This window comes from Macrotis lagotis, chromosome 4 (assembly GCF_037893015.1).
Source record: "Macrotis lagotis isolate mMagLag1 chromosome 4, bilby.v1.9.chrom.fasta, whole genome shotgun sequence".
Lineage (NCBI taxonomy): Eukaryota > Metazoa > Chordata > Mammalia > Peramelemorphia > Peramelidae > Macrotis > Macrotis lagotis.
Window position 1 is genome coordinate 113,205,710 of NC_133661.1, and position 24,601 is coordinate 113,230,310.

Sequence of the window (24,601 nt, forward strand, 5' to 3'; positions counted from 1 at the left end):
TGCACATGTGGCAGCTCTTCAGAGCCCAACCCTGAAGTAGTAACAGAGGGTTGGTGTTACAGTACAAGTATGCAGTGGGAACTTAGCCAACTAACAGCCAGGAGTGCTTGTCCATCTAAATCTTCGGGATCCCCAAGGAATAGAGAGCAGGAAACAAAAGATCCACAACTGGTGCCACAAAACCTCCTCCTCACCTCCCTAGAGCATTGCATAGCACCAAAGTAATCATTCCTTTCTCTCCACCCTTATTTAATAAGGTGACCTAAGTAAGCACACATCATCCTTCCCCATTTGTGATCTAACTCTAAATCTACTATCTGATTATAAAGACAGCATATGGAAGATAAAAGGTAAAAATCCAAAGAATGCACTCCTCTTTCTCATAAAGACATCAAAAATCATTCCAGAAATTAAGGAGAGCTGATGAGGAACTATGTGCCAAGAGAAGGCCACAGGATGGCAGCTATGGAACCAAGATAACCTTATCATTTACTGTCTCTTCCAGTCTTTCATTCCCAACCCCAATTTCACATGGAATTTGCAACAGTTGGTTTCTTCTGAGACCTTCTTGGCACATCCCCCAAGGCTTAAGTGGGTGGAACAGGAGAAGAGATCCTCTGACTGCCTGGCCTTTTTGTCAAAAACAAAGCAGCAGCTGGCTTTTTCCCTCCTTATTCATTTGACTGCTGCCATTGCAAGTCTGGCACACTTCCAAAGAGAGAAGTTTCAGGTCTCAAGAGAGTGCCGTGCCAAAGAGGGCACTGAAAATGCCAAAAGGAGGCACTTTTGTGCCTTCCACATATGGCACTGTTACAACTCCCTTGCCTTTGCTTTGAGAACCACTCAGTAGATCTTCAAACAAAAAAATCACCTCATGTTAAACTTACAGATATATATATATATATATGGATAGCTAGACAGATATAAAGATATATAGGTGTTGGAGTAAAAAAGAGAAAGAGCTAGACCCAAAAGAAAAACACAGGAGTTTTCGTTTTGCACTCTCAAAGCAAAATACATGGTCAAACAAGCCTTTCCCTTTAGAAAGGGGAAACTGTCAAACCAAGAAAAATTAGTGACTCATCTGAGAGGAAAGACCAATGGAAAAAGACAGAATCATTAAAATGCAAATCTCTGAGAGCCATGTAGCAAATGAAAGTTTTCCTGGAAGAAAATCATTCTGGTCTCACTTTTTTCCCTAAAATTGTTGAATTTCTCCCAGTGCTGCTAAGAATCCAAGGAGAAAGAACTATTCCTTGATTCAGATTTCAGTCATATCCTCAAATACTATAAAATAATTTCCAAAATATTTTTCTTAAAACAAGAACGCTTTAAAGCTTTAAAAAAAAGAAATAGTAGTAGACATTTGGGCAAGTTTGCCCTTCCTCACATCTCTCAATACTCAAAACACTTAACATTCAAGGAACTGTCTCTTAAATTTTTCTTCCTTGGTTTTCTACTATCTGCTTATTTATGCTGGGTACACTTTTTTTTTAAAGATTTTATTTATTTTGAATTTTGCAATTTTTCCCCTAATCTTGCTTCCTCCCCCCACCTCCCACAAAGGCAGCCTTGTTAGTCTTTACATTATTTCCATGGTATACAATGATCTAAGTTGAATGTGATGAGATGGGTATACTTTTTAGAAAGACATACATTAATAATTAGATTGACATAAGCACTGCCAGAGCTAGTTCAGTGTTTAGGAGGCTCTGAAAGTGTGGGAGAGAATTGCTATATGCCTGTGAATCCTGGACAGTCTACCATTGCCATGCCATGCCAAGAAATTGAACTGCCTCCATTTAAATTGTCTTAGCAGATTCTGAAGATCACCTGGCAGGATAAGTTATTGCTCAGGTCCTTTCTTGAGCTAAACTGCCAAGCACTTGAATGTTACTACCGAGAGCTCAACTCCAATAGGCTGGCCACATTGTTTAAATGCCAACCATACACTTGCCAAAAAGACTTTTTTATGGAGCACTCATTCAGGGTCAGAAAAAGCAATACAAGGACACTCTCAAAGTTTCTCTTCAAAACTCTGGAACTGATTGTGCAGCATGGGAGACACTGACACAGGACTGCTCAGCATGGTGTGCCCTCATCAAAGAAGGTGCTGTGTTCCAAGAGCAGCTCAAGTTTAGAGAACCCACTCCAAGTGTTCACATGGACTAACTGTGCACAACTTGTGGTATAGCCTAAGGGCAATAGGGAGCCATTCAAAATGAGGGTGACACGGTCAGATTTGTTCTTTTTTAGCAAGATCAATTTGACAGTGAGTGGAATATAGCCTGGAGTGGGGAAGAGTCTTAAGGCAGGGAGATCAACCAAAAGGCCATTTCAATAGTCCAGGTGGGAGGTAATGAAGGTTTTCACCAGGATGGTAGTAGTGGCAGTGGCAAGAAGAAAAGGGATATATACGAGAAATATTACATAGGTAGAAACAAGGCAATTGAATGGACATAGTTTATGAGGAAGAGTAAAAGGCTGAGGATGACACTTGGGTTCTGAGCAGGTGACTTGAATGATAGTGGTACCCTCCACAGTAACTGAGAAATTAGGAAGAGGAGAGGTTTGGGGTGGGGAAAGATAATTAGTTCAGTTTTAGTTGTCTGTGAGCTTAAGATATCTATGAAACATCCAGTTTAAGATGTCCAATAGGCAGATGGAGACGGAACAACATCTTCAGAGGATGATAGTTGAATCCACAGGAACTGTTGAGGTCACCAAGTGAAACAGTGAGGGTCAAGGAGAATCTTGAGGGATATATTATGCAGTTATGACCTGAATTAAGATCCAGCAAAGAAGACTTAGAGGTAATGTTTAGACAGGTAGAAAGAAAATAGTTCCATTAAAACTTGGAGAGAAGGGAGAAACTCAAGGAGAAAAAGGTGACTGACAATGTCAGAGATTGAAAAGAGATCAAGAGAAAAGGTCATTAATTTGGCAATTAAGATAACACTGGTAACTTTGGAAAGAGTATTTTCAGTTAAATTATGAGATTAGAAGTCAGATTGAAGGGAGTTAAGAAGACAGTGAGAGGAAAGGAAGTGGAACAATTAATTATATACAACCTTCTCAAGGAATGTTACCCACAAAAGGTAGGAGAGATAAAGAATGATAGTGAAAATAAACAGATAAAATAAGAATTTTTTTGAAGATGGAGATATATTCGTAGATAACAGGGAAACAGCAAACAGAGAGTATTTGTAGATTAGTGAAAGAGTAAGCATGATAGAGGAGGCAATCTGCTGGAGAAAAATCAGTTTGGAATGAGATCATTTGTGCATGTAGAAAATGTTTATTTTGACTAGGAGAAGGGATCATCAGTTCAGGTGAGACAAGAGTGAAAAAGGAAAAAGTGGGGGTGGCTAGATGGCACAGTGGATAGAGCACGGGCCCTGGAGTCAGGAGGACCTGAGTTCAAATCCAACCTCAGACACTTAATAATTACCTAGCTGTGTGGCCTTGGGCAAGCCACTTAACCCCATTGCCTTGTAAAAAAAAAGAAGAAAAAGTGGTATCTTAAGGATATGAGAGGAGTTAGAGGGGGAAAAGAGGTAGCTCTCAGTATATATGACTTCAATTTTTTCAGTGAAATAAGAGGCACGATGAGATGGTGGAGGCTGGGGAATCATGAGAAGTTTGAAGAAGGATGAAAAATGTTTGGAAAATAGCTAGAAGCAGCTCGCTAATGGGTCAATTAGGGAGGTATAAAGTATTGACTTGCCATAGTAAGGTCCTGGTTGAGACCATATAATATAAATATATAGTGGACTCAAGTCTGCACATATTTGTGACTTTTCTATCTTCTAGCAACAAATAAGTAAATTGAATGGGTATGATGGGTATGATCCAAGTCTGAGGCCTTGCAGGGCAAGATCTTCAATAAGACAAGGGAATAAGAAATTCAAGAGAAGAGAGTGAAGAATGGAACTCCTTCACCAAGAAGTCAAGATGGAGAAGGGAAGAGAGGGTTGCTAGTGCAAGGGCAATGGCCTGGGAAAGAAATGAGGAGTGGAGGGACTGAAGAGATGATCAAAATGTCAAATAAGTTATAAGGCTGTATGGAGAGTGGGAGGTAAAAATGACAAGAGACTATGATTAGATAAAAAAAATTCAGGGTTCATGACTGTGGAAATACAGCATCTATAGGTGATAACAAGATCCAAAGCTATGACCATTTATGTGTGTAGCTGCAATGGGGTGCCCATCATGCAAGATGGCCTACTTCTATACCATTCAAATAAATACACAAAATCTCTTGACAATGACCACTGAAATCTCTTTTTTCCAATCCCTTGTCTCCCTGGAGGAACAAAACAAACATCAGATAGGAAGTATACTCCCAATAGTTTCATTTCAACCCTGAAGCCTGAATCTAAGAGGCTTAGGTCAGGTGCTGAATTATATAAATTATATAATCCTCCCAACCTGATTTTCAGATTCTATTTAAACATTTTCTACTAAACTCTAGAGGTTAGACAGACTTAAACTGCCTGGTTCAGCATCCACAAACTCAAAATTGACACTGACACACAGGTGTGTTTGCCTAGGATAAATCATATTTAAATAAACTACTGACACATATACGTTCTCAAGACACCTGCTGTTCCCTCCTGCACTAAAATACAGAGTCCTGCTATGCAGGTGAATTGGGTTTAAAAAAATTGCTTATTTCATCAAATGGCTTTGGGGAAAACTGTGTTCTGGTCAGAACTACTTTGCTTGGAAAAGTCAAAACAACCTATAAATATGAACTCCTCTGGAGGAGGCAGACGCAAATCTATAGAATTCATAGATTATTTTCTATGAAGTGATGTCCCAGGAAAAAGGGTCCCACTCCTTGAAAGACAAATTTGAATGCATTCTGGGGTGATTCTGGACTATACCTCTAAATGGGAAGAACCTAGGAGAAGAAGTGACCCTGGTGTAAAATCCTCAATAAATGAATACACTCAAATGTTCGATTAGTTCCAGGATTGAAATAAGGATTTGATCAGGGACTCAAATAATAATTTCATTCAGAAGTAGACACAAAACCTATGGTAGGCCCTCAAACCACTTTAATCTCCCATAAATCATCTAAAGTAACAGGAGAACAGGTGACCCTAGGTCATATTACACTCCTGGAGCTGAGCCAACAGAAAGAAAGGGGTAGCAGGGTGAAAAAGAAGTTCCCCTTCTGTGGGTATTCCCTCCTAAATACTGTTCCAAAGGACAAGACTATCCTATTCTCAATTACGGTCTATACCGTGTTATACTCCAAGAGTACTATCATGGAGGCTCTTGCTCATAGACTTATGTACATCATCCCAATAACAACCAAGAGGTATATAGAGTATCATGCTTCCAATTCTATTCCTCCAAGATCTATCCTTTAGACTAGAAATCATCTGAGCTTCTACTCCAAAGGCAGACTGATTGGCTTAGTAAAAAAAAAAAAAAAAAGAAGCCCTATTTAATGATCTAGGCCAAAGGTCAATGAAAGAGTGCTATCAGAGGACAGAATCAGGGTATCAAGAATCAAATACTAGCAGATATAGAGAACATATTCTATAAAGAACTGCTAGACATCACTGCTTCTCTCCCCATGCCCATAGACCCTGAGCCCTACACAAATTCAGAAAGCCTAGGAATTTAAAAATAATAATCAAAGACTACAAATCATGTGAAATGGTAGTCTCCCTTCTAGTCTGTCCACAGGTGTTAGACAGGTCATAAATCAAGGAAAGCTTTAGGCATTCTACTTTCTCCAAATCAAAGATTCTATGTATGACCTTGGTAAGACAGGAACAACACCAACAAGAGGAGCTCAAAAGATCACAATAGGCCACCTAGTGGGATGAAAATAACTTCTTGAAATTTGTGCCTATGACTGAATTTAAGGGGAAGGAGGCTGGGAGCAGTGACCCTTCTTCTTCCCAAGCCCCACCCCACTTAGGCACCCCAGCACTTCAGGCACAACAGAGTTAACGGTCCATCCGCCCTGAGGAGCCCAAAGGTACTTCACTGCAACATGCCTAACATTTACATTGCCTCTCTCTGCTCATTAAACAGGTTTTGGTTAAATAATGAACAAACTGTATTACAGACTCCGATGAGAATTCCAAAATTATAAATCAACTGGGAAAGCCCAAAGGGCCAGGCAGACAGGGAGGGGGGGAGAAGGATAATATTGACTAATATAAAGGGCGCAGCTTGACAGTGGATATTCCTGCCACACCTGATCAAACATACTCTGTGGGGGGAGGGGAAGGAGAGCAGAAGAAGGGAGACAGGACAAGTCGGCGTGAAATTTGCATCCGGAAAAGATTAAAACAGATTCTTTGGGGATGGAGAAAATACATAATATATATTACTATAAATGCAAAACTGTACTAAAAGCTAACTCAAATGTCAAAGATTACAGCTTGAATAAATTTAAATATAAAAGCCATGTGCTTCCTAGTGTTAATGAGAGAGTCATAAAAAGACAAACTGGGCCAGGAGGATAAAGCTGAGCCTCACGCTGCCTGAAGGAGGCAATGGGTTCAGAGCACAGTGGGAAAATCCAGCCAGGGAATTTTCCTCTATAGCCCCAGGATCTGCAGACAAAAACCATAAATTCAGTCTAGCTCTTGGTCCACTTTAACTTCTATAGGACAATTATCTGACAGGGCTGATGGGAAGATGATGGAGACAGAGCAAGACTTCTGAGGCGAAGTCATGAATAAGAACTCAGCCAGTCCCTTTGCTTGTGTATGAACCAAGGCAACATCTAGAACAGCAATACTCAAACAGGGGTCTCATGTTTTTTCATGTTAAACTTTCAGTGGTCCAAGTCTTCTAATTTCTGAATTACAATATTCTAATTTATTAGACTCTGTAGGTTATAAAATAATCAAGCAAATCTTTTCATTAATAGTGATTGTAAATGTGGTTTCAAAGTTGATTACTGTGGTGATCACCAAGCTATACTTTAATAGTTGGTTCATCCCTTTCCATAAACTGAAGGAGCAGTTCATGCCATTGTACCTCAAACTCTCTCCCATTCAACTACTCTGAAAATTTATAAGAAAAAAAAGCAGTAACTTGCTTTGGTTTATGATGATATAAGATGAATTAATTTATTTTTATAGTAAATGTCTTACTCTTTTGCTCAATTTCAGAAAGTAAGCATTTAACAAGCATTTATAGCCCAGAACCGAACCAGACCCAGACATTTAGGAATTTTTGTCAAAGCTGCAGTTCAGGTTAGCTTTGAGCTTTGGAATAAAAGTACTAGAATTGTCCTTATTGCCCCAAACTAAGCAAAACACTTCTCCTGGACATGCAAAAAGTCGTGAGTCCCTTTTAATTGTCTTTTTCCAAGCTCAGAACTCTCTCCCAGACCTGTTTATTAGCAAGCTACCAGGGAGACAACCCTCCTGACACTGCCAGTCAGAAAAATCTGTTTACTTCAGCGGAAGAAACAAAAAATTTGTCATGGCTTGAAAAATCCAAGACCACAGGGGCAGCTGGCCCAAAACCTTGCTTCTGTGAGCCAAGAGTGTGTGGGGTCATCAACAAAACCAATTCTACTTTCTAAAAGAACATGAAAATGAACTATTTTGGTTACAATCCATCATGCAACTCTTACAGGTACAATATTCTAAAAAAACCCAAAACTATAAGGAAATCTTCACATAAAGTCAACAATTGTCACAGCTATTTGCCACTGGAAGATGCTGCCACTTCCTTCCCTACTGCAAAAGCCTTGCAACTCTAGCATTACTCTTATTACCATCTGACAGAACTGACTTCCAAGAACATTTTGGTTTTCATTAGTTTCTGGTAGCAAGTACTAGATCTCTAATTCAAGAATGAAAAAGAAATCAGGCAGTAGACTTATATGGTAGCTCTTATATCAGACATTAAACCATCTATAACTCTTCACCAACTAGTAAACAAGCACAGAATAGAACCCTTTTCCTGTGGACTACAGGCAAGATAGAGTGTAACAGATGCATGCACTTGAGTTAAATGGACAAAAATAATATATGGTAGTGAAAAAATGATTAAACTAGTGATCAGAAGACCTGAACTTTAGTCCTGCTTTATAATTCACTTGCTATGTAACCTTGAGAAAGTCATTGAAATGTTTCTTCAGTTTCATCATCTCTGAAACAAGGATAATAAATTGCCCTAATGACAGAACTTAAAGTTCAAAGGAACCTCAGATCCAATGAAGAATAGCTTTCCCCCCAGCTAAACAAAACATTCTAATAACTAAAAAGTATAACATTGAGTAAAAGACCATCAAAATCATATGTGAACATGTTCCACAGAATCATCCAATCCTAAAGCTGAAAAGGACCTAAATGCTAAGGCTCATTCCCTTGCATGGAATCCCTTCTATATAATCCACTTGTCTATCTAGCCTTCAGTTGAACATTGACTGGAACAGGACTTAATAACATCATAAGGTAGTCCTTATTATTGTCAATCAGTTCCAATTGCTAAAAGTTCTCTTTTCTGATTCAAAAAAGTCTAATTTCTCTTCTATGTAACCAACCTTCAAATATCCAAAGATTGGACATCCCTTTCCAAATCTCTCTATTCCTATACTAAACAATTCCAGTTCCTTTGATAAGTCTTTATAAGGTCCCCCAACTTCTGGATGCTTTCCAGCTTATTAATGTTCTTCCTAAAAGAAGGTATCTGGAACTGGGCATGGTAATACAGATGTGACTTGATCGAAGTTATTACTTCCTTCATCTCAGATACTATGCTTTCTTACTGCAGCATAAAAGGGTTTTAGTTTTTTTGGTTACCATGAGTGCCTTAGTATTATAAATCTAGAATTAAAAGGGACCTTTGAGGTCGTTTAGTACAAGCCCCTTATTACAGAAGAGGAAACTGAAGCCTAAAGATTCTAAATGATTTGCCAAGGTGATTGGGTAAAGAATGGCAGGGTTAGAATAAACTTTGAGTTCTGTGACTTCATGTTTAGAGCTCTTTCTCTTCATTTAAGAGTTTCCTCAAGTTCATACTCATGTCTCATACTGAATTTGCAAAACACTTAAAACCCAGATCTTTTTCCACACCCTGAATTTGAATTAAAATTAAATTCACAGCATAGAACTTTATATTTGTAATTATTAAGTTTCATTTTATTCAACTGGACCCACAATTCTAGCCCATGGTTTTGAATTCTGACTCTATAATCCAACATGTTAGTCTTCTCATTCTTGCATTATCTGAAAATTTAATAAGCACATTGCCAATGTCTTCATCCAAATTACTGGTGATAACACTGAGCAGCACAGTCACAGACAAATTAAACCACATTATGAATAACTAAGATTTTACCATCAATAAGACTTAACAGTAGTTCCTCTAGGGCAGGGGTTCTTAACTTTTTTGAGTATTCATATGCCCCTTTGGCAGGCTGGTGAAACCTATGGTCCTCTTCTCAGAATAATACCTTTAAATTTATAAAATACAGAATTTCAAAGGAAACCAACTATATAGAAATACATTTATAAAAACATCTTTTTAAAAAGATCAAAGAACTTTACATTTTAAAAATCCTGCTCTTGGGGTAGCTAGATGGCATAGTAGATAGAGCACCAACTCTGGAGTCAAGAGGACCTGAGTTCAAATCTGACCTTTAGACACATGATAATTACCTAGTTGGGTGATCTTGGGCAAGTCATTTAACTCCACTACCTTATAAAACCAAAACCAAAAAAATCCTGCTCTAGAAGGTCGAAAACAGCAGTTTTCAAGCAAAGATGCATACTATTTAGAAGTCCATCCAAAATCTATCTGTGTTTGTACTGAATAATAAGTATCCAACTTCCACTTCGGGGGGTGGGGGGGGTGGGTATGAGTGCTGGTGTGTGTGTGTGTGTGTGTGTGTGTGTGTGTGTGTGTGTGTGTGTGAGAGAGAGAGAGAGAGAGAGAGAGAGAGAGAGAGAGAGAGAGGTGTAAAACAGTAAAAGTAAATACATCAAGGTGAGGAAAACAATGATCAAGTAATGTTCACTAAGAATGTGGCACTATAGTCAGGAAGTGAATCATACTCTGGTAAGTAGCTTTCTTTAATTAATGGGAAGCTTACCTGTTATATTATTTAATACCTCCTTTAGATGACTGAAACTATGCAGCAAGGGATCTCGTTCTTCATCCTGTAGATCACAGAGAAACTGAAGTTATTATTGGCCAAAAGGGAATTTTGATGAAAAATGCATCAAGAAGAATAAAGAACTAGGTCTCCTTTTCTTATCCCAAACAGAATTCCCAGTTAGAAGTTTGTTTCTTTCCATAAAAGGGAAGTTAGTCAACTTTCACACCACCTTATTTGGCCTGAATAAAGAGATAGTCAACAGATATGTAAGAGTAGGAAGGAAAAGGGTGCAAGACAATTCTAAAAATTAGGACACTGGGTTAAGACTGACTAGGGAATTTTACATTGACTTCTCTATTAATACCTCCTCTTCCATTTTTAGTAACTATTTTAGAAAAAAGATAAATTGTTCCTGAACCCCACGATTCAATATAATTTCTCCCTTAGCTAAACTTCAGAATTGTAAAGAAGAACTAAAGAGCATGAATAATGGCTAAGCACTTTGTTTTTTAACTTCCAAACAAGGGTCATTCACAGCTCTTCAACTTCTCTTATAAGGTCCTCAGAGAGGGTTCTGATTCTGATATGGAGTTATATGGGGAAAATATTTTTTTTTCCTCAAAATTGAGACTGGGAAACTATATATGTCATACTATTTAAGTTCTCTGATTTCCTACATATAAATAACTACCGAGATGGCAACTATCTTTGATGATGCATATTAACATCTCCTCTGCAATTTATAATCTTAGAGTTGCCTGAGGGAACTATGACAATTAGTAAAAATGGTTACATAGTTCCACTGTGTCAACAGAAGAACATGAACCCTGGAATTTCTCTCCTCATAGACATTTATGATATTAGGATTTAGACTATCCATAATTATGTTTAAATAATAAAACAATAAAAATAACTGAACAGTGCAATTACAGAACTATTGGGTCAAAACTAGATAAATATTCATAGGCTACAGGCTAGACATTAAATATGTTAGTCTTTCAAGTCAAAAGGAATCAGAATGCCGGTATGGTATTTCTTAACCAACAAATAAAGACATATCAGTATTATCTTTAATCATAATTACCTTTGAGTGTGCTTTATAGCTTACACAACATTATCACTTATCTCATTTGAACCTCACAACAGCATTTTATAGAGCAGATATTATCTTCATTTTACATGTAAGGAAAGTGAGGTTCAAAGATTTTAAGTGACTTCTCCTGGGTGATAAAGCTAATAACTGCAAGAATTAGGATTGAAGTATAGGTTTTTTCTCTCCAAGTCCAGTACTCCTTTCACTACATAACACACTATGTGACTATTACTAATCACCATGACTCATATGCAAATCAAGGATTCTGAGGTCATGATACAGAATACCAACCAAACTATTACAGAATCAGCATGCATAGGGATGGAACCAAGATGATAGTGTGAAGGCAGGAATTCCTGGAAATCCATTCCCCAAAAAACTCCAGAAGCCATCAAATTATGACTCTAGTCAAAATTTAGAGGGGGAAAACCCCACAAAAAGACTGAGTGATACAATTTCCCAGTCCAAGACATCTGAGATTCCACGGGAAAGGTCTATTTCACTGGGACTGGGAGTTGGAAAAAGTTGCCACAGCGCAGCACAGCACAGCACAGCACAACACAACCTGCTGAGTGCCTAGATCCCATGGCAGAGGGGGTGGTTTCCAGACCTTCTGGTCCAGGGATAACCAGGAATAGCTTGAAGGGGTAGAGAAAGAACTCTGCCACACCAGAGTGAGTTCAGAGTGAGCTGGTGTCAGAGCAGCCCTGCAGTGAGAGCCTGCAGTGGGAATTGGGGAAACCAGGCTGCACCTCCAAAGCACAACCCACAGATGGTAAGGGGGGGTTGGGGGAGACTGCAGAGGTCTCTCTGCTCTCCCTGGGGCACAACTCAGCTGTTTGCCCTCACCCAAATCCAGGTTGCAGTTTGGGGTCCCATACCACCATGGCCAAGCAGGGACTCTCCTCACAGCTCCAGGGTAGAGGGGAGGGCCTATGGTCTTCCACATACCAAAGCATAGACAAGGGAGCAGTCAAAGTCTCTCATAAGACCTTGGAGAAATTAAGGTCCCTATGGATTGTCCCAAAAACCCCTCAAAGCCTTGGAAGTGTTGTAAATCAGTCATAGGCTGAGGAAATGAGCAAACAAAAGAAAAAGAAGAATCTGACCATAGAAAATTACTTTGGTCCCATGGAAGATTCAGAAGATGACAAAAATTGAAGCTTCTGTACCCAAAATGCCCAACAGAAATAGAAAATGGGCTCAGGCTATGGATGAGCTCAAAAAAGATTTTGAAAAGTAATTAAGGGAGGCAGAGGAAAAATTGGGAGGAGAAATGAGAGCAATGCAGATAAATCATGAAAACCAAATAAGCAGCTTGGTGAAAGAAATACAAAAAAAAATACAGAAGAAAATAATATGCTAAAAACCAGTTTAGGCCAAATGGAAAAAACATCACAAAAGGTAAATGAGGAGAAGAATGCCTTAAAAAAGCAGAATTGAGGGGCGGCTAGATGGCACAGTAGAGTACCAGTCTTGGAGTCAGGAGTACCTGGGTTCAAATCTGGCCTCAGACACTTAATAATAATTACCTAGCTATGTGGCCTTGGGCAAGCCACTGAACCCCATCTTTCAAAAACCCTAAAAAAAAAAAAGCAGAATCAGCCCACTGGAAAAGGAAATAAAAAAGTTCTCTAAAGAAAATATTTAAATGCAGAATGCAAAATGGAACTAGAGGAAGCTGATGACTTTGCAAGAAATCAGGAAGAAATAAAACTATTAAAAAAAAACCAAAAATTAGAAGAAACTGTGAAATATCTCACTAGAAAAACAACCTACCTCAAAAACAGATCCAGGAGAGATAATTTAATAATTATTGCGCTACCTGAAATGTCAGGACCAAGAAAAGAGCCTAGACTACATTTTTCAGAATCAGCATGCATGACAATGGCTCTGTCTCACAGAAATCTGGATTACAGCTCAAACTCTTCCTAAACTATCTATGGAGTTGTTATTGCCCATATATACCTTATGCCTCTTGATCCTCTCCCTTTCAATGTATGTGCCTATTCCATTCTCCTAACCTGGAACCCAATGTAGAATTTGATCAAGGTATAGTTAATCTGTGGCTCTTAATCTGAGTCTGTCCATATAGCAATAGAGTCATTATGGTAGCTAGTTCTCCTTTTCTTTTTTTCTTTCATTACAGTGGGTCAAGAATATTCATTACAATAATTTCCCTGCATGAGGGTACAATCCATTTTTGCCACTATAGTCTCCATTTAAAATGGTTTAAAAATTTCTCAATGTGCCATGGAATGGCTCATTTGAATAAATGAATGCCACAATAAGATCCACCTTATACTCAAGTTAAAGCTTATTCATCAGAGGGACTGAAACTGGCCAATTTTCTTTGTAGAGTTGCATTTTATAGTTGGTCAAAATTTTACCTTTAATAGGACTTGTCAGTGGATTTCTCTAGTAGAAAAGAAAACTTCCAAAAAAGTTTTTAGAGCAAAAACACGCACTGCATAAATAAGAATTCATAGACCTTTTTCATTTCCAGACAATCACTTACTAAGTCAAGCTCATTTAAGTGAATTTGGCAGCTAGATATAGCTAAGTCAGATCTTATACATAGTCTGATCTGTATATAAATGCAAAACTTCCTTAAGATTTGAAAAAATATCCTTTGGGAAATGAGATCTGTAAGAAGAAAAAGAACCTTCCATAGTTTAGTAGCATTCTGAAAAATTTTGTAAAAAACTGAAATATTTCCAGTGGTTTACTTTATGTAAGTTCTACTGTCTGTAAAAGATATATATACATGGAAAATTCTGAATAATTCAAATTTGTGTTAAGTTAAACTTTAAGTATATATAAAGAAATCCTAGAGCAAATTCTTACTGCAAACTGAAAAGTCTTTCCATGCTGTACATATTCATACTCCCAGTTTATCTATTTGAAAATTTTCATATTAATATATATATTCTCAAAAGGAGCTACACAGTCCTCAAAGAAATTTAATTATTCACTAAGACTCTGTACCCTAAACAAAACTTTCCAAAATAATTCCAGTATAAATCAGAGTCAAAAGGAATCTTTCCCAGGTTCTGACTAACAGGACAAACCTAAAGGTAAACTGTGCTAAAGCTGCCAAAAAAACTCAAGGAAGACTCAGAACACTTTCTGTCAATGACAATACAGTAAGAGAGCACAGAGAAAGTCAGTAGAGTCTGAATTTAAATTCTTCCTCTGTACCCTAACTCATAGCTTATACAACATTATCACTTATTTTATGTCATTTGAACTTCACAATAGCATTTTATAGAGCAGGTGTTATCCTCATTTTACAAATGAGGAAAGTGAGGTTCAAAGATTTAAATGACTTCTCCAGGGTGAAAAAGCTAATAAGTGCATGTTGAAAAACAAACAGAAAAAAGCAATAAGAATAAGAAAATTTTGTATGCCATGAATTAAAGAAGGATATGTGTTATTAGTTCATATGATACTGAAAGAGAGTTCTGAGAGAATGCTGAGAGAAATGCTGAACTCTGGAAAGTATTTGGTTAGAAACCTGCAGAGCTAAATTCTAATGCTGGATCTGCCACATTTTAACCACGGAGAAATGGACAATCATTTAAACTGGTTAAGTCTGAATTTCTTCACCTGTAGAATGTTGAAATACTTGCCCACTTCTCTTGGCTGCTGACAGGAACAAATGAGATAATACATGTGAAAGCACATTGAAAAAAATATACAGCACTAAACAAATATAACAGAGTATCTTCTCTATTATTGAAAATTCTACTAGAGGAAACTTGTAATCCTAATTCAATTCACCAGAGAATCCCCTAAGACAAATCAGCAGTTAAACCATCAAAGTTTGGAATTCTACCTTTCTCCTTACTTACCACAGGCGTGTGTGTGCTCCATCGTGCATTCCGTTTGATAGCACCTACTACAATGTTAATCTCCCCTTGGATGATGTAAATACTCTTATCCACCATCCTGGCAAATCTACCAAAAAAGTGAAGAGAGAAATCTGATTAATGCATAGCCACCCATGGCTTCTCCCTTGAACAACCTATCATGTAAAGAAAGCATCAATTTATGCCCATAGGGGAAGCAGGAATTTGATATTATTAAAACTGGGATACACATTCATTCAATTCACCAAATATATATTAAAATGAAATATTTATTAAGCAACTTATTAAATGCTTTTCCAAATTGAAATCAATTGCTTCTAATGACCACAAATTATTTCGTTTCCTTCTTAAAAATTCCAGAAGCCAAGATTAAACCAAAGGGATTTTTGTTGTTTTTTGAAATTGGGTATCAATATCTAGACAGGTTTGAAATGCAGCACTAGTGCCTCAGAGGCTGATCATGCTCCTGATGAGCACAGGCAGAAGCACTGACCTGCTTCATTTTCTGACCTGGCTAGTTCACCCCTTTTTAGGCAGCTCCCAAATGTTCTTTACATTGGTACTAGGATAGACACTGCACCTGATCAGCTTTAGCCCTATTGTAGCTTAGAATTTCCTAGCTCAAGTTATCCTCCATAAGCCAACAGGTATTAACAGAAAGTGCTTCCCTTAAGATATCTAAATACCTAAAGCCAATTTCCAGTAGACATACATGTTTCTGGAAATACAATAAGGAGTCTCAATAGACAACCTGGTGAGGCCTTTGTGTCTGTGGGTAGATCAATTTGTTAAAGACAACAGTAATGCTGGTTAGACAATGTTCCAACCTTCTTACTATTCCTCTTTGTCCACCCCTCAAGTGATGAGTCAAAAGAGGTCCAGAGAGACTGTTAGAAGAGTGAGCAGGGAATGGGGGCAGCTAAGTGGTGTAGTGGATAGAGCATCAGCCTGGAGTCAGGAGGACCTGAGTTCAAATCTGGTCTCAGACACATAATAATTACCTACCTTGGGCAAGTCACTTAAACCCACTGCCTTGCAAAAAAAAAAAAAAAAAGAAGGGGGGGAAGAAGAGTAGCCTTCATGATGAAAGTGCATTTATTATTTTCATTTTTCAAAGGTATTTATAGTGCCATGCCAGGTGGTAGAAAGAACACTGACCTTAGATCCCAAGAGACTTGAGTCCTAGTCCCAGCTCTGCTACTAACCACCTGATCTTAGGGTAAGAAGTTTAACCTATCTGGTCCTTTGTTTACTCATCTGTTAAATAGAGAGGAAGAACTATAACATGATTTCTAAGATATCTCCTAGAGGAGATCAAGGAAAAGTTTACCTGTCAGATCTATGGAAAGGGAAGCAGTTTATGACCAAGGAAGAGTTGGAAAACATCATTAAAAACAAACTAGACAATAGCACTGTAACCCAGATCAAAAGAAATGTAGTAAATTGGGAAAAAAATTTTATAACTAGAATTTCTGACAAAGGACTCATTTCTAAAATATACAGAGAACTGAGTCATATTTTTAAAAAAAACAAGCCATTCCCCAACTGACAAATGGTCAAAGGACATGCAAAGGCAATTTACAGATGAGGAAATCAAAACGATCCATAGTCACATGAAAAATTGCTTTAAATCACTACTTATCAGAGAAATACAAATTAAAGCATCTCTGAGGTGTCACCCCATACCTCTCAGACTGGCCAATATGACTGGAAAGGACAATGATCAATGTTGGAAGAGATGTGGGAAATCTGGGACACTAATACATTGTTGGTGGAGCTGTGAACTCATCCAACCTTTCTGGAGAGCAATTTAGAATTATGTGCAAAGGGCAATAAAAATGTACATACCCTTTGACCCAGCAATACCACTACTGGGTCTGTAACCTGAAAAGATGATGAAGGCAAAAACATCACTTGTACAAAAATATTCATAGCAGCCCTGGTTTGTGGTGGCAAAGAATTAGAAATTAAGTGAATGTACTTCAGTTGGGGAATGGCTTAACAAACTGTGGTGTGTGTGTGTGTGTGTGTGTGTGTGTGTGTGTGTGTGTGTGTATGTATATATACATATATATACATATATATGTATATATATATACTAATCAAATTTAATGGACTTGCTCATTTCATCAGTGCAATCAGGCACAATTTGGGGCTATCTGTGATGGAGAATACCATCTGTATCCAGAGAAAGAATTGTGGAATTTGAACAAAGAACAAAGACTATTATCTTTAATTTAAAAGAAAATTATCTTATATAATTTTGCTATCTCTTATACTTTATTTTTCTTCCTTAAGGATATGATTTCTCTCTCATCACATTCAACTTAGATCAATGTATACCATAGAAACAATGTAAAGACTACCTTGGGGGGGCAAAATTAGGGGGAAAATTATAAAATTCAAAATAAATAAAATCTTTTTTTCAAGTATGATTTTGGTTTATTTATATTATTACAATAATTTTGTTATAAGAGTAAATATAACGCCCCCCCCAAGAAGATGAGAAACCTTAAGAATAGTGAGAGAAAAAATGTACTACAGTCTATGTTCAGATTCCAATGGCTCTGTCTCTGGGGTGAGTGGTCTTCTTTATCATAAGTCCACCAGAGAAGTTGCTTCAATATTTTTCCCACAGTTGCTATTAATAGCTATTACTAGCTGTATTCCCCTTTCATCCTGGCCCTGTCCAAAAGTATGTTGTATCTGAGTACCCTCTCCCACAATCTTCCCTTTCTTCTATCACTTATTCCCCCCTTTCCTTCCCCCATTCCCCCTTATCCCATCCCATCCCTCTCTTCTCATTTTTCTCTAGGGTAATACAGATTTCTATACCCTATTAAGTATGTTATTTCCTCTCTGAGTCATTTCTGATGAGAATGAAGGCTCACTCACATCTCCCTTGCCTTCCCCCATTCCACTCCATTGAAAAAGCTTTTTCTTGACGCTTAATGTGAAATTTCTTAGCTCCTTCTTCCTCTCCTTTCTCTTCCTGCCAGTACTTCCCTTTTCACCGACTCCATCTTTTTACTATACCAGTATATTCTGCTCCTTCCTGTGTCCTGTCTATATATGCTCCTTCCAACAAGCTCTCATAAATGAGAAAGTTCATATAAGTTATCAATAACTTCTTTCCATGCAGGAATACAAACAGTTCAATATCATTAAGTTCCTCATAGGTAGTCCTTCTCATCCATCCCCTCTATGGTTCACCAGAGTCCTGTACTTGAAAAATCAAACTTTCTGTTCAGTTCTGGTTGCTTCAATAGGAAAGTTCCAAAGTCCCCTGTTTCATTGAAAGTCCATCTTTTCCTCTGAAAGAGGATGGTCAGTTTTTCTGGGTAGCTGATTCTTGGTTGTATACCAAGATCTTTTGCATTCTAGAATGTCATGTTCTAATCCCTATGAGCCCTTAATGTAGATGCTGCCAGATCCTGTGTAATCCTGACTATGGAGTCACAGTAGGTGAATTGTTTGTTTCTGGCAGCTTTTAGAGTTTTTTCTTTGACTTGGGAGTTTTGGAATTTGGTTATAATATTCCTGGAAGTTTTCCTTTTGAGATCTCTTTTCAGGAGGTGACTGATGAATTCCCTCAATTTTACCCTCTGCTTCTAGGATCTTAGGGCAATTTTGCTGTATTATTTTTTGAAAAATGAAGTCTAGGTTCTTTTCCTGGTCATGACTTTCAGGTAGTCCAGTAATTTTTAAATTATTTCTTATGGGGGCAGCTAGGTGGCATAGTGGATAAAGCACCAGCCTTGGAGTCAGGAGTACCTGGGTTCAAATCCGGCCTCAGACACTTAATAATTACCTAGCTATGTGGCCTTGGGCAAGCCACTTAACCCCATTTGCCTTGCAAAAACCTAAAAAAAAAAGGCATTCTTCTCCTCATTTGCCTTTTGTTTTGCTTTTTCCATTTGGCCTAAACTGGTTTTTAATATATTATTTTCTTCAGTATTGTTGATTTGTACAAAGCTGTTGATTTGGTTTTCATGATTTATCTGCATTGCTCTCAGTTCTCCTCCCAATTTTTCCTCCAACTCCCTTAATTGCTTTTCAAAGTCTTTTTTTTTTTTTTGTTTTGTGCTCATACATAGTCTGAGCCCATTTGCTATTTCTCGTGGAAGTTTTGGATACAGAAACTTTGATTTTGTCGTCATCTGAGTATGTATTTTGATCTTCCATGGGACCAAAGTAATTTTCTATGGTCAGATTCTTCTTTTTCCTGTTGTTAACTCATTTCCTCAGTCCAAGACTAATTTATAGCATTTCCAAGGCTTTGGGGTTTTTTTTGCGACACCCCACTGGGACTTTTATTCCTCCAAGGTCTTAGCCTCTCTTGCCTGTGCTTTGATATGTAGATGTCCAGAGGCACTCCCCTCTGTCCTGGAGCTGTGAGAAGGGTCCCTGCTATCTTAATATGGAAGGCCAAACTGCAAGTTGGATCTGAGTGTGGGTAAACAGCAGAGTCCTGCCCCAGGGAGAGGAGAGAGATTTCTGCCGTCTCCCCTGACCCCCCTTACCATCTGTGCACTATGCTCTGGAGGTGCAGGCTGGTTTCTCCAGATTCTTGCTACAGGTTCTGCAGGCAATGCTCCTCACTCCACACTCATGCTGGTGTAGAAGAGTTCTCTCACCACCCCTTCCAGCTGTTCCCAGTGATCCCTGGGTGGGCTGGGCTGGGCTGTGCTGTGCTGTGGCCAGGGCTTTTTCCAACTCCTGGTCCTGATGAAACAGACCCTTCCCGCAGAGCTTCTAAGTTATCTTGGACTGGGAAAATGTATCACTCAGTCTTTCTGTGAGTTCTGCCCCTCTAAATTTTGAATAGTCATAATTTGACGGCTTTTGGAGTTTTGGGGGGAAGGAGTTCCCGGGAAATGCTGCCTTCATGCCACCATCTTGGCTCTGTCCAATAAAATCTTTCTTAAAAAAAAAAGATATCTCCTAGCTCTAACACTATGGCATTCTATGATTACAGGTACAAAGTAACACAGCTCTCTAAAGATTCTGAAATCCAATTATGACTACAGCAATGAGAGTCTCATATGCAAGTTGTATTAGTAAGTACTTCCAGAGCAGAATTTCTGCTTGGACAACAGAAATCACACAGTACCAATTTTAGGACATGTAAGTTTTAATTAAAAATTAATATTAGCACCTGACACTTCTATATTAAGGTTTATAAGACACACATATATACATATATATAAATATATATATATATATATGTATGTATGTATATAAAAACACCCCCCCCAGGAATAAATGCTAAAGCTATTATGATCCTATCTTATAAAAGAGGAAACTGAGGCTGGATAATATAGAGTGAGTTCTAAGGATATTGAATCCCTTAATTATCTCTGGAATTCCAGATCTTAATGTTAAGGAGGATTGAAGTATTGTCTAATATTATATTTAGTATAATATTGACCTCAGAGAAAAGATGAGACTATACAGCTCTCTCCCTTCTCTGGAGGAAGGTGGACTATGAAGTATGGAACACTGAAGATATTCCTGGACTCAGCTGATGTGTTCCTTAGTTCTACTTAATTGCTTCTCTCCCCTTCCCACAGTTTGTTTTTACCTTGCATATTAAAAGGTATTACTGCCATTTCCCCAACTGATAAAGGGTAGAAGGGCATGAATAGGCAGTTTTCAGATGAAGAAATCAAAGCTATCTATAGGCATATGAAGAAATGCTTTAAATCATGTTTGATTAAAAAAATGCAAATTAAAACAACTCTGAGGTACCTCACACCTATTAGGTTGGCTATTAGGACAAAAAAATGTTGGAGAGGATATAGGAAAACTGGGACACTAATACACTATTGCCAGAGTTGTGAAACTGATCCAACCGTACCCAAAGAACTATAAAACTGTGTATATCCTTTGATCCAGCAATACCACCTCTAATTCTGTATTACAAAAAGATCATAAAAAAGGGAAAAGGACCAACATGTGCAAAAGTATTTACAGCAGTTCTTTTTACAGAGGAAATTATTGGAAATTGAGAGGGTACCCGTTAATTGAGGAAAATCTGAACAAGTTATAATAGTGGAATATTATTATGCAATAAGAAATGATGATCAGGCAGATTTCAGAAAAACCTAGGAGTGAAACAAACTGATGGAAAGTGAAATGTGCAGAACCAGGAAAACTTTGAATATAGTATCAGCAACACTGTGTGATGACCAACTAGGAATGACTCAGCTCTTCTTAGCAACACAATGATCCAAGACAAGTACAAAGGACACATAAATTAAAATGTGGTTCACATCCAGACTGCAGATAAAACATACAAATTGAAGCAGGTTTTTTGTTACTTTATTCTTTTTCATGGTTTTTTTCTTTTTGATTTGTTTCTTCTTTCAAAACTATGACTAAAATGGAAATGTTTTACATGATGATACACGTATAACCTATATCAAATTGTCTTCCATTTTTGGAAGAGGGGAGAGGAAGGAGAAAAATAATTTGGAACTCACAATCTTGTAAAATGAATGCTAAAAATTATCTTGACATTGGGGCAGCTAGGTGGCACAGTGCATAGAGCACCGACCCTGGAGTCAGGAGTACCTGGGTTCAAATCCGGCCTCAGACACTTAATAATTACCTAGCCGTGTGGCCTTGGGCAAGCCACTTAACCCCATTGCCTTGCAAAAACTAAAAAAAAAAAAAAAAGAATGAGTGGATCAAAGAACATATCTTACATCAATCTATAATTTTATTAAAGAAAAGAGCAACAATGAGACAATATACCAAAATTTTGGATATGCAACAAAAGCAATCTTAATATGAAAATGTATCTATCTAAACATTTGATCAATAAAAGAGAAAAAAGCCGATAAAAACTGGAAAGTCAACAAAATAAAAGCTTCTAATTAAATAACAAAATAGAAATCCTGAAAATCAAAGAGATGAACAAAACTGAAAACAAAACCCCAATGAATCAATAAATAAATCTCAGAACTGGTTTTTAGAAAACAAACAAAAAAATAGAAAAGAACAGCTAACTTGATTTAAAAAAAAATAAAATCAAATTACCAGTATCAAAAATGAAAATATGAATTCATAATCAATGAAGAATAAAAGAAGTTGAGAAATTATTTTGCCCAATTATATGCCAATAAAACTGATGACCTAAATTAAATAGATGAATATTTACAAAAATGACTGACAGATTGGCTAAAGGAAAAATGGCTAGCATTGGAGAATCGAACAGCTGGAACTTGACTCAGTAGCTTTTCCTTTCCATAGGCTTTCCAAAGAAGCTCTGAAAAGTAAAGACTTAAAAAGTGCCCAGATTTCATCATATATCACAGTAAGTTCTAAATAATTATCTAAATACTAAAGATACAACATAAAAATATTAGAAAAAACAGATAAGGTACTTTTTACAACTATGACTGAAGGGAAAATTATTTACCAAACACTAGATAAAAGTTATCACAAAAGATATAATGGGGGGGGCAGCTAGGTGGCATAGTGGATAAAGCACTGGCCCTGGAGTCAGGAGTACCTGGGTTCAAATCCAGTCTCAGACACTTAATAATTACCTAGCTGTGTGGCCTTGGGCAAGCCACTTAACCCCATTTGCCTTGCAAAAAAAAAAACCCTAAAAAAAAGATATAATGGAAAATTTTGATTGCAAAAAAACTAAGAAGCTTCTGCAGACAAATTCACTGCAACTAGAATGGGAAAAGACATACTTTGGGAAAATCTTTACAAATACCTCCAAACAATTTCTATTTATACAAAATAAAATAAGTCACTAATACAAATATACAGGGTGTTCCAAAAGTCTTAGTGAAATTTTAAGGGCAAAACACTAAAAGTCATGCCCCAATGAAGGGATAAGTGGTCATAGGATAAGAGCAAACAATTATCAGAATTGCAAATTATGACAATTTCTAGTTGGTCCTACACCAGGACCATGAGCATGGGACAAAGATGGTCTAGTGTCTGTCATTTCTCCAATTTTAGTGGGGTTCTGCCCCAAGATCATCTCTAGAACTAAGCTGCCCTCTAGAGACAAGAGCTCTTCTGTTTCATGCCCCACTGGACCTTCTACCAAGCAAGCAAGGCAAACTCATATTAATGACTAAATTTCCATTCTTCTGAATATTCTGCCTTCTGTGAGAAAGGTCTCACAAGACATAACATCATTACCTGTCAAGAGGTTGAACCTCAAGGAAAATTAGTCTAATCTAACCTCTCTTCTATGGACCTGTCTCTAGTGATTGATACCCCGCCTGGACACACTCCTCAATGGATGCCATATTACCATATTGTAATACTCCTTTGCTCCTCATTTCTACTTCCAGACACTCACTCTCTGAGCACTTTCAATAAATAACCTCTTTTCTTTTGAGATTCACAATATCCAGCCTACATTGATTATCTATCAACCCCCAAAACACTCTATTTCCTAATTCAATGAGTTCAGTGCGTGGTTCATAATCTTTCTCTTTCTCTCTAGGGCTTTGTCTACCTCCCCAACTCCAGGCCTCAATAAAATGGACTTCAGAGGCAGCTAGGTTGCACAGTGGATAGAGTGCTAGACCTAGACTCAAGAGGGCTGAGTTCAAAACCAGCCTCAGACTTGATACTTACGTAGCTGTGAGACTTCAACACTATTGCCTTGCAAAAAACCAACCAAACAAAAAGGACTTCAATAAGTCTATCTACATTCTTTCAGACACTCTAAATTCCTATTTCCTCAATCTACTCAGTTCCCATGACCACACCTCTATTCTACCCTAGAAATACAAAAATGTACCATTTGTACACATGTGGTGATATTAATGCTGAAATGTAAAATTCAGGAATTAAAATGTGACCCTGTAATTCCATAAAAAAAAAAAAAGAAATACAAAAATGGTCAAACCCTGGATGTTGCACATTCTCCACAACTATTCCTAGTTCATGAACTTCAAAATTTCTTTATCTGGTCATAATCTTTTATCATTCCATCTTTCCTGAAGTTTTTTAATTTCTAACCCTATTCTTGATTATCATTCCATTCCCTCTCCCACCCTAACCCCTCCAACCTGTTCTTTCCCAGACTATAATCTTGCAGTTACTTCACTCTCTATCCTTCATTATTTTCATCCCTGAGTTGAGTGAACCAACCCAACTCTACAGTCCTGGACCTATTGTGTATCACATCTTGCCAATACCCAGTGTTGAATTACTCCCACCATCTGAGGCAGGTAGGTGGCCCTATAGATAGAGTGCTGCACTTGGGAGTCAGAAAGATCTAAGTGCAAATCCTGCCTCAAAACCTTATTAGCTGTGTGACCATGAACATATCACTTAAACCTTCTCAGCCTCAGTTTCCTGATCTATAAAATGAAGATAAGAATAGCACCTACCTAAAAGATTTATCATAAGGATCAAATGAGATAACATATAAAGCACTTTTCAAATTTTAAGATTCTGTATAAATACTTGCTACTTTTATTACTGATTCTATTCAAGTGTTAAAGACTTCAACTTAACTGATTTACTATTCACTTTCTGCAGAGACTGTTCTAAAACCCATCC

The 24,601-nt window shown here is 37.6% G+C and overlaps 1 protein-coding gene across 6 annotated transcripts in view; it reads right to left on the reverse strand.

The window, feature by feature from the left end:
• GBF1 (golgi brefeldin A resistant guanine nucleotide exchange factor 1) overlaps positions 1-24,601 on the reverse strand; it is a 125,217-nt gene that overhangs the window by 89,428 nt on the left and 11,188 nt on the right. For all 6 annotated transcript variants that reach the window (XM_074233835.1, XM_074233834.1, XM_074233833.1 and 3 more), the window contains exons 2-3: positions 15,038-15,143; positions 10,085-10,151 (exon numbers count right to left, since the gene is read on the reverse strand). In XM_074233835.1, the coding sequence (XP_074089936.1) occupies positions 10,085-10,151; positions 15,038-15,143 (173 nt within the window). The remainder of the gene's footprint in view (positions 1-10,084; positions 10,152-15,037; positions 15,144-24,601) is intronic.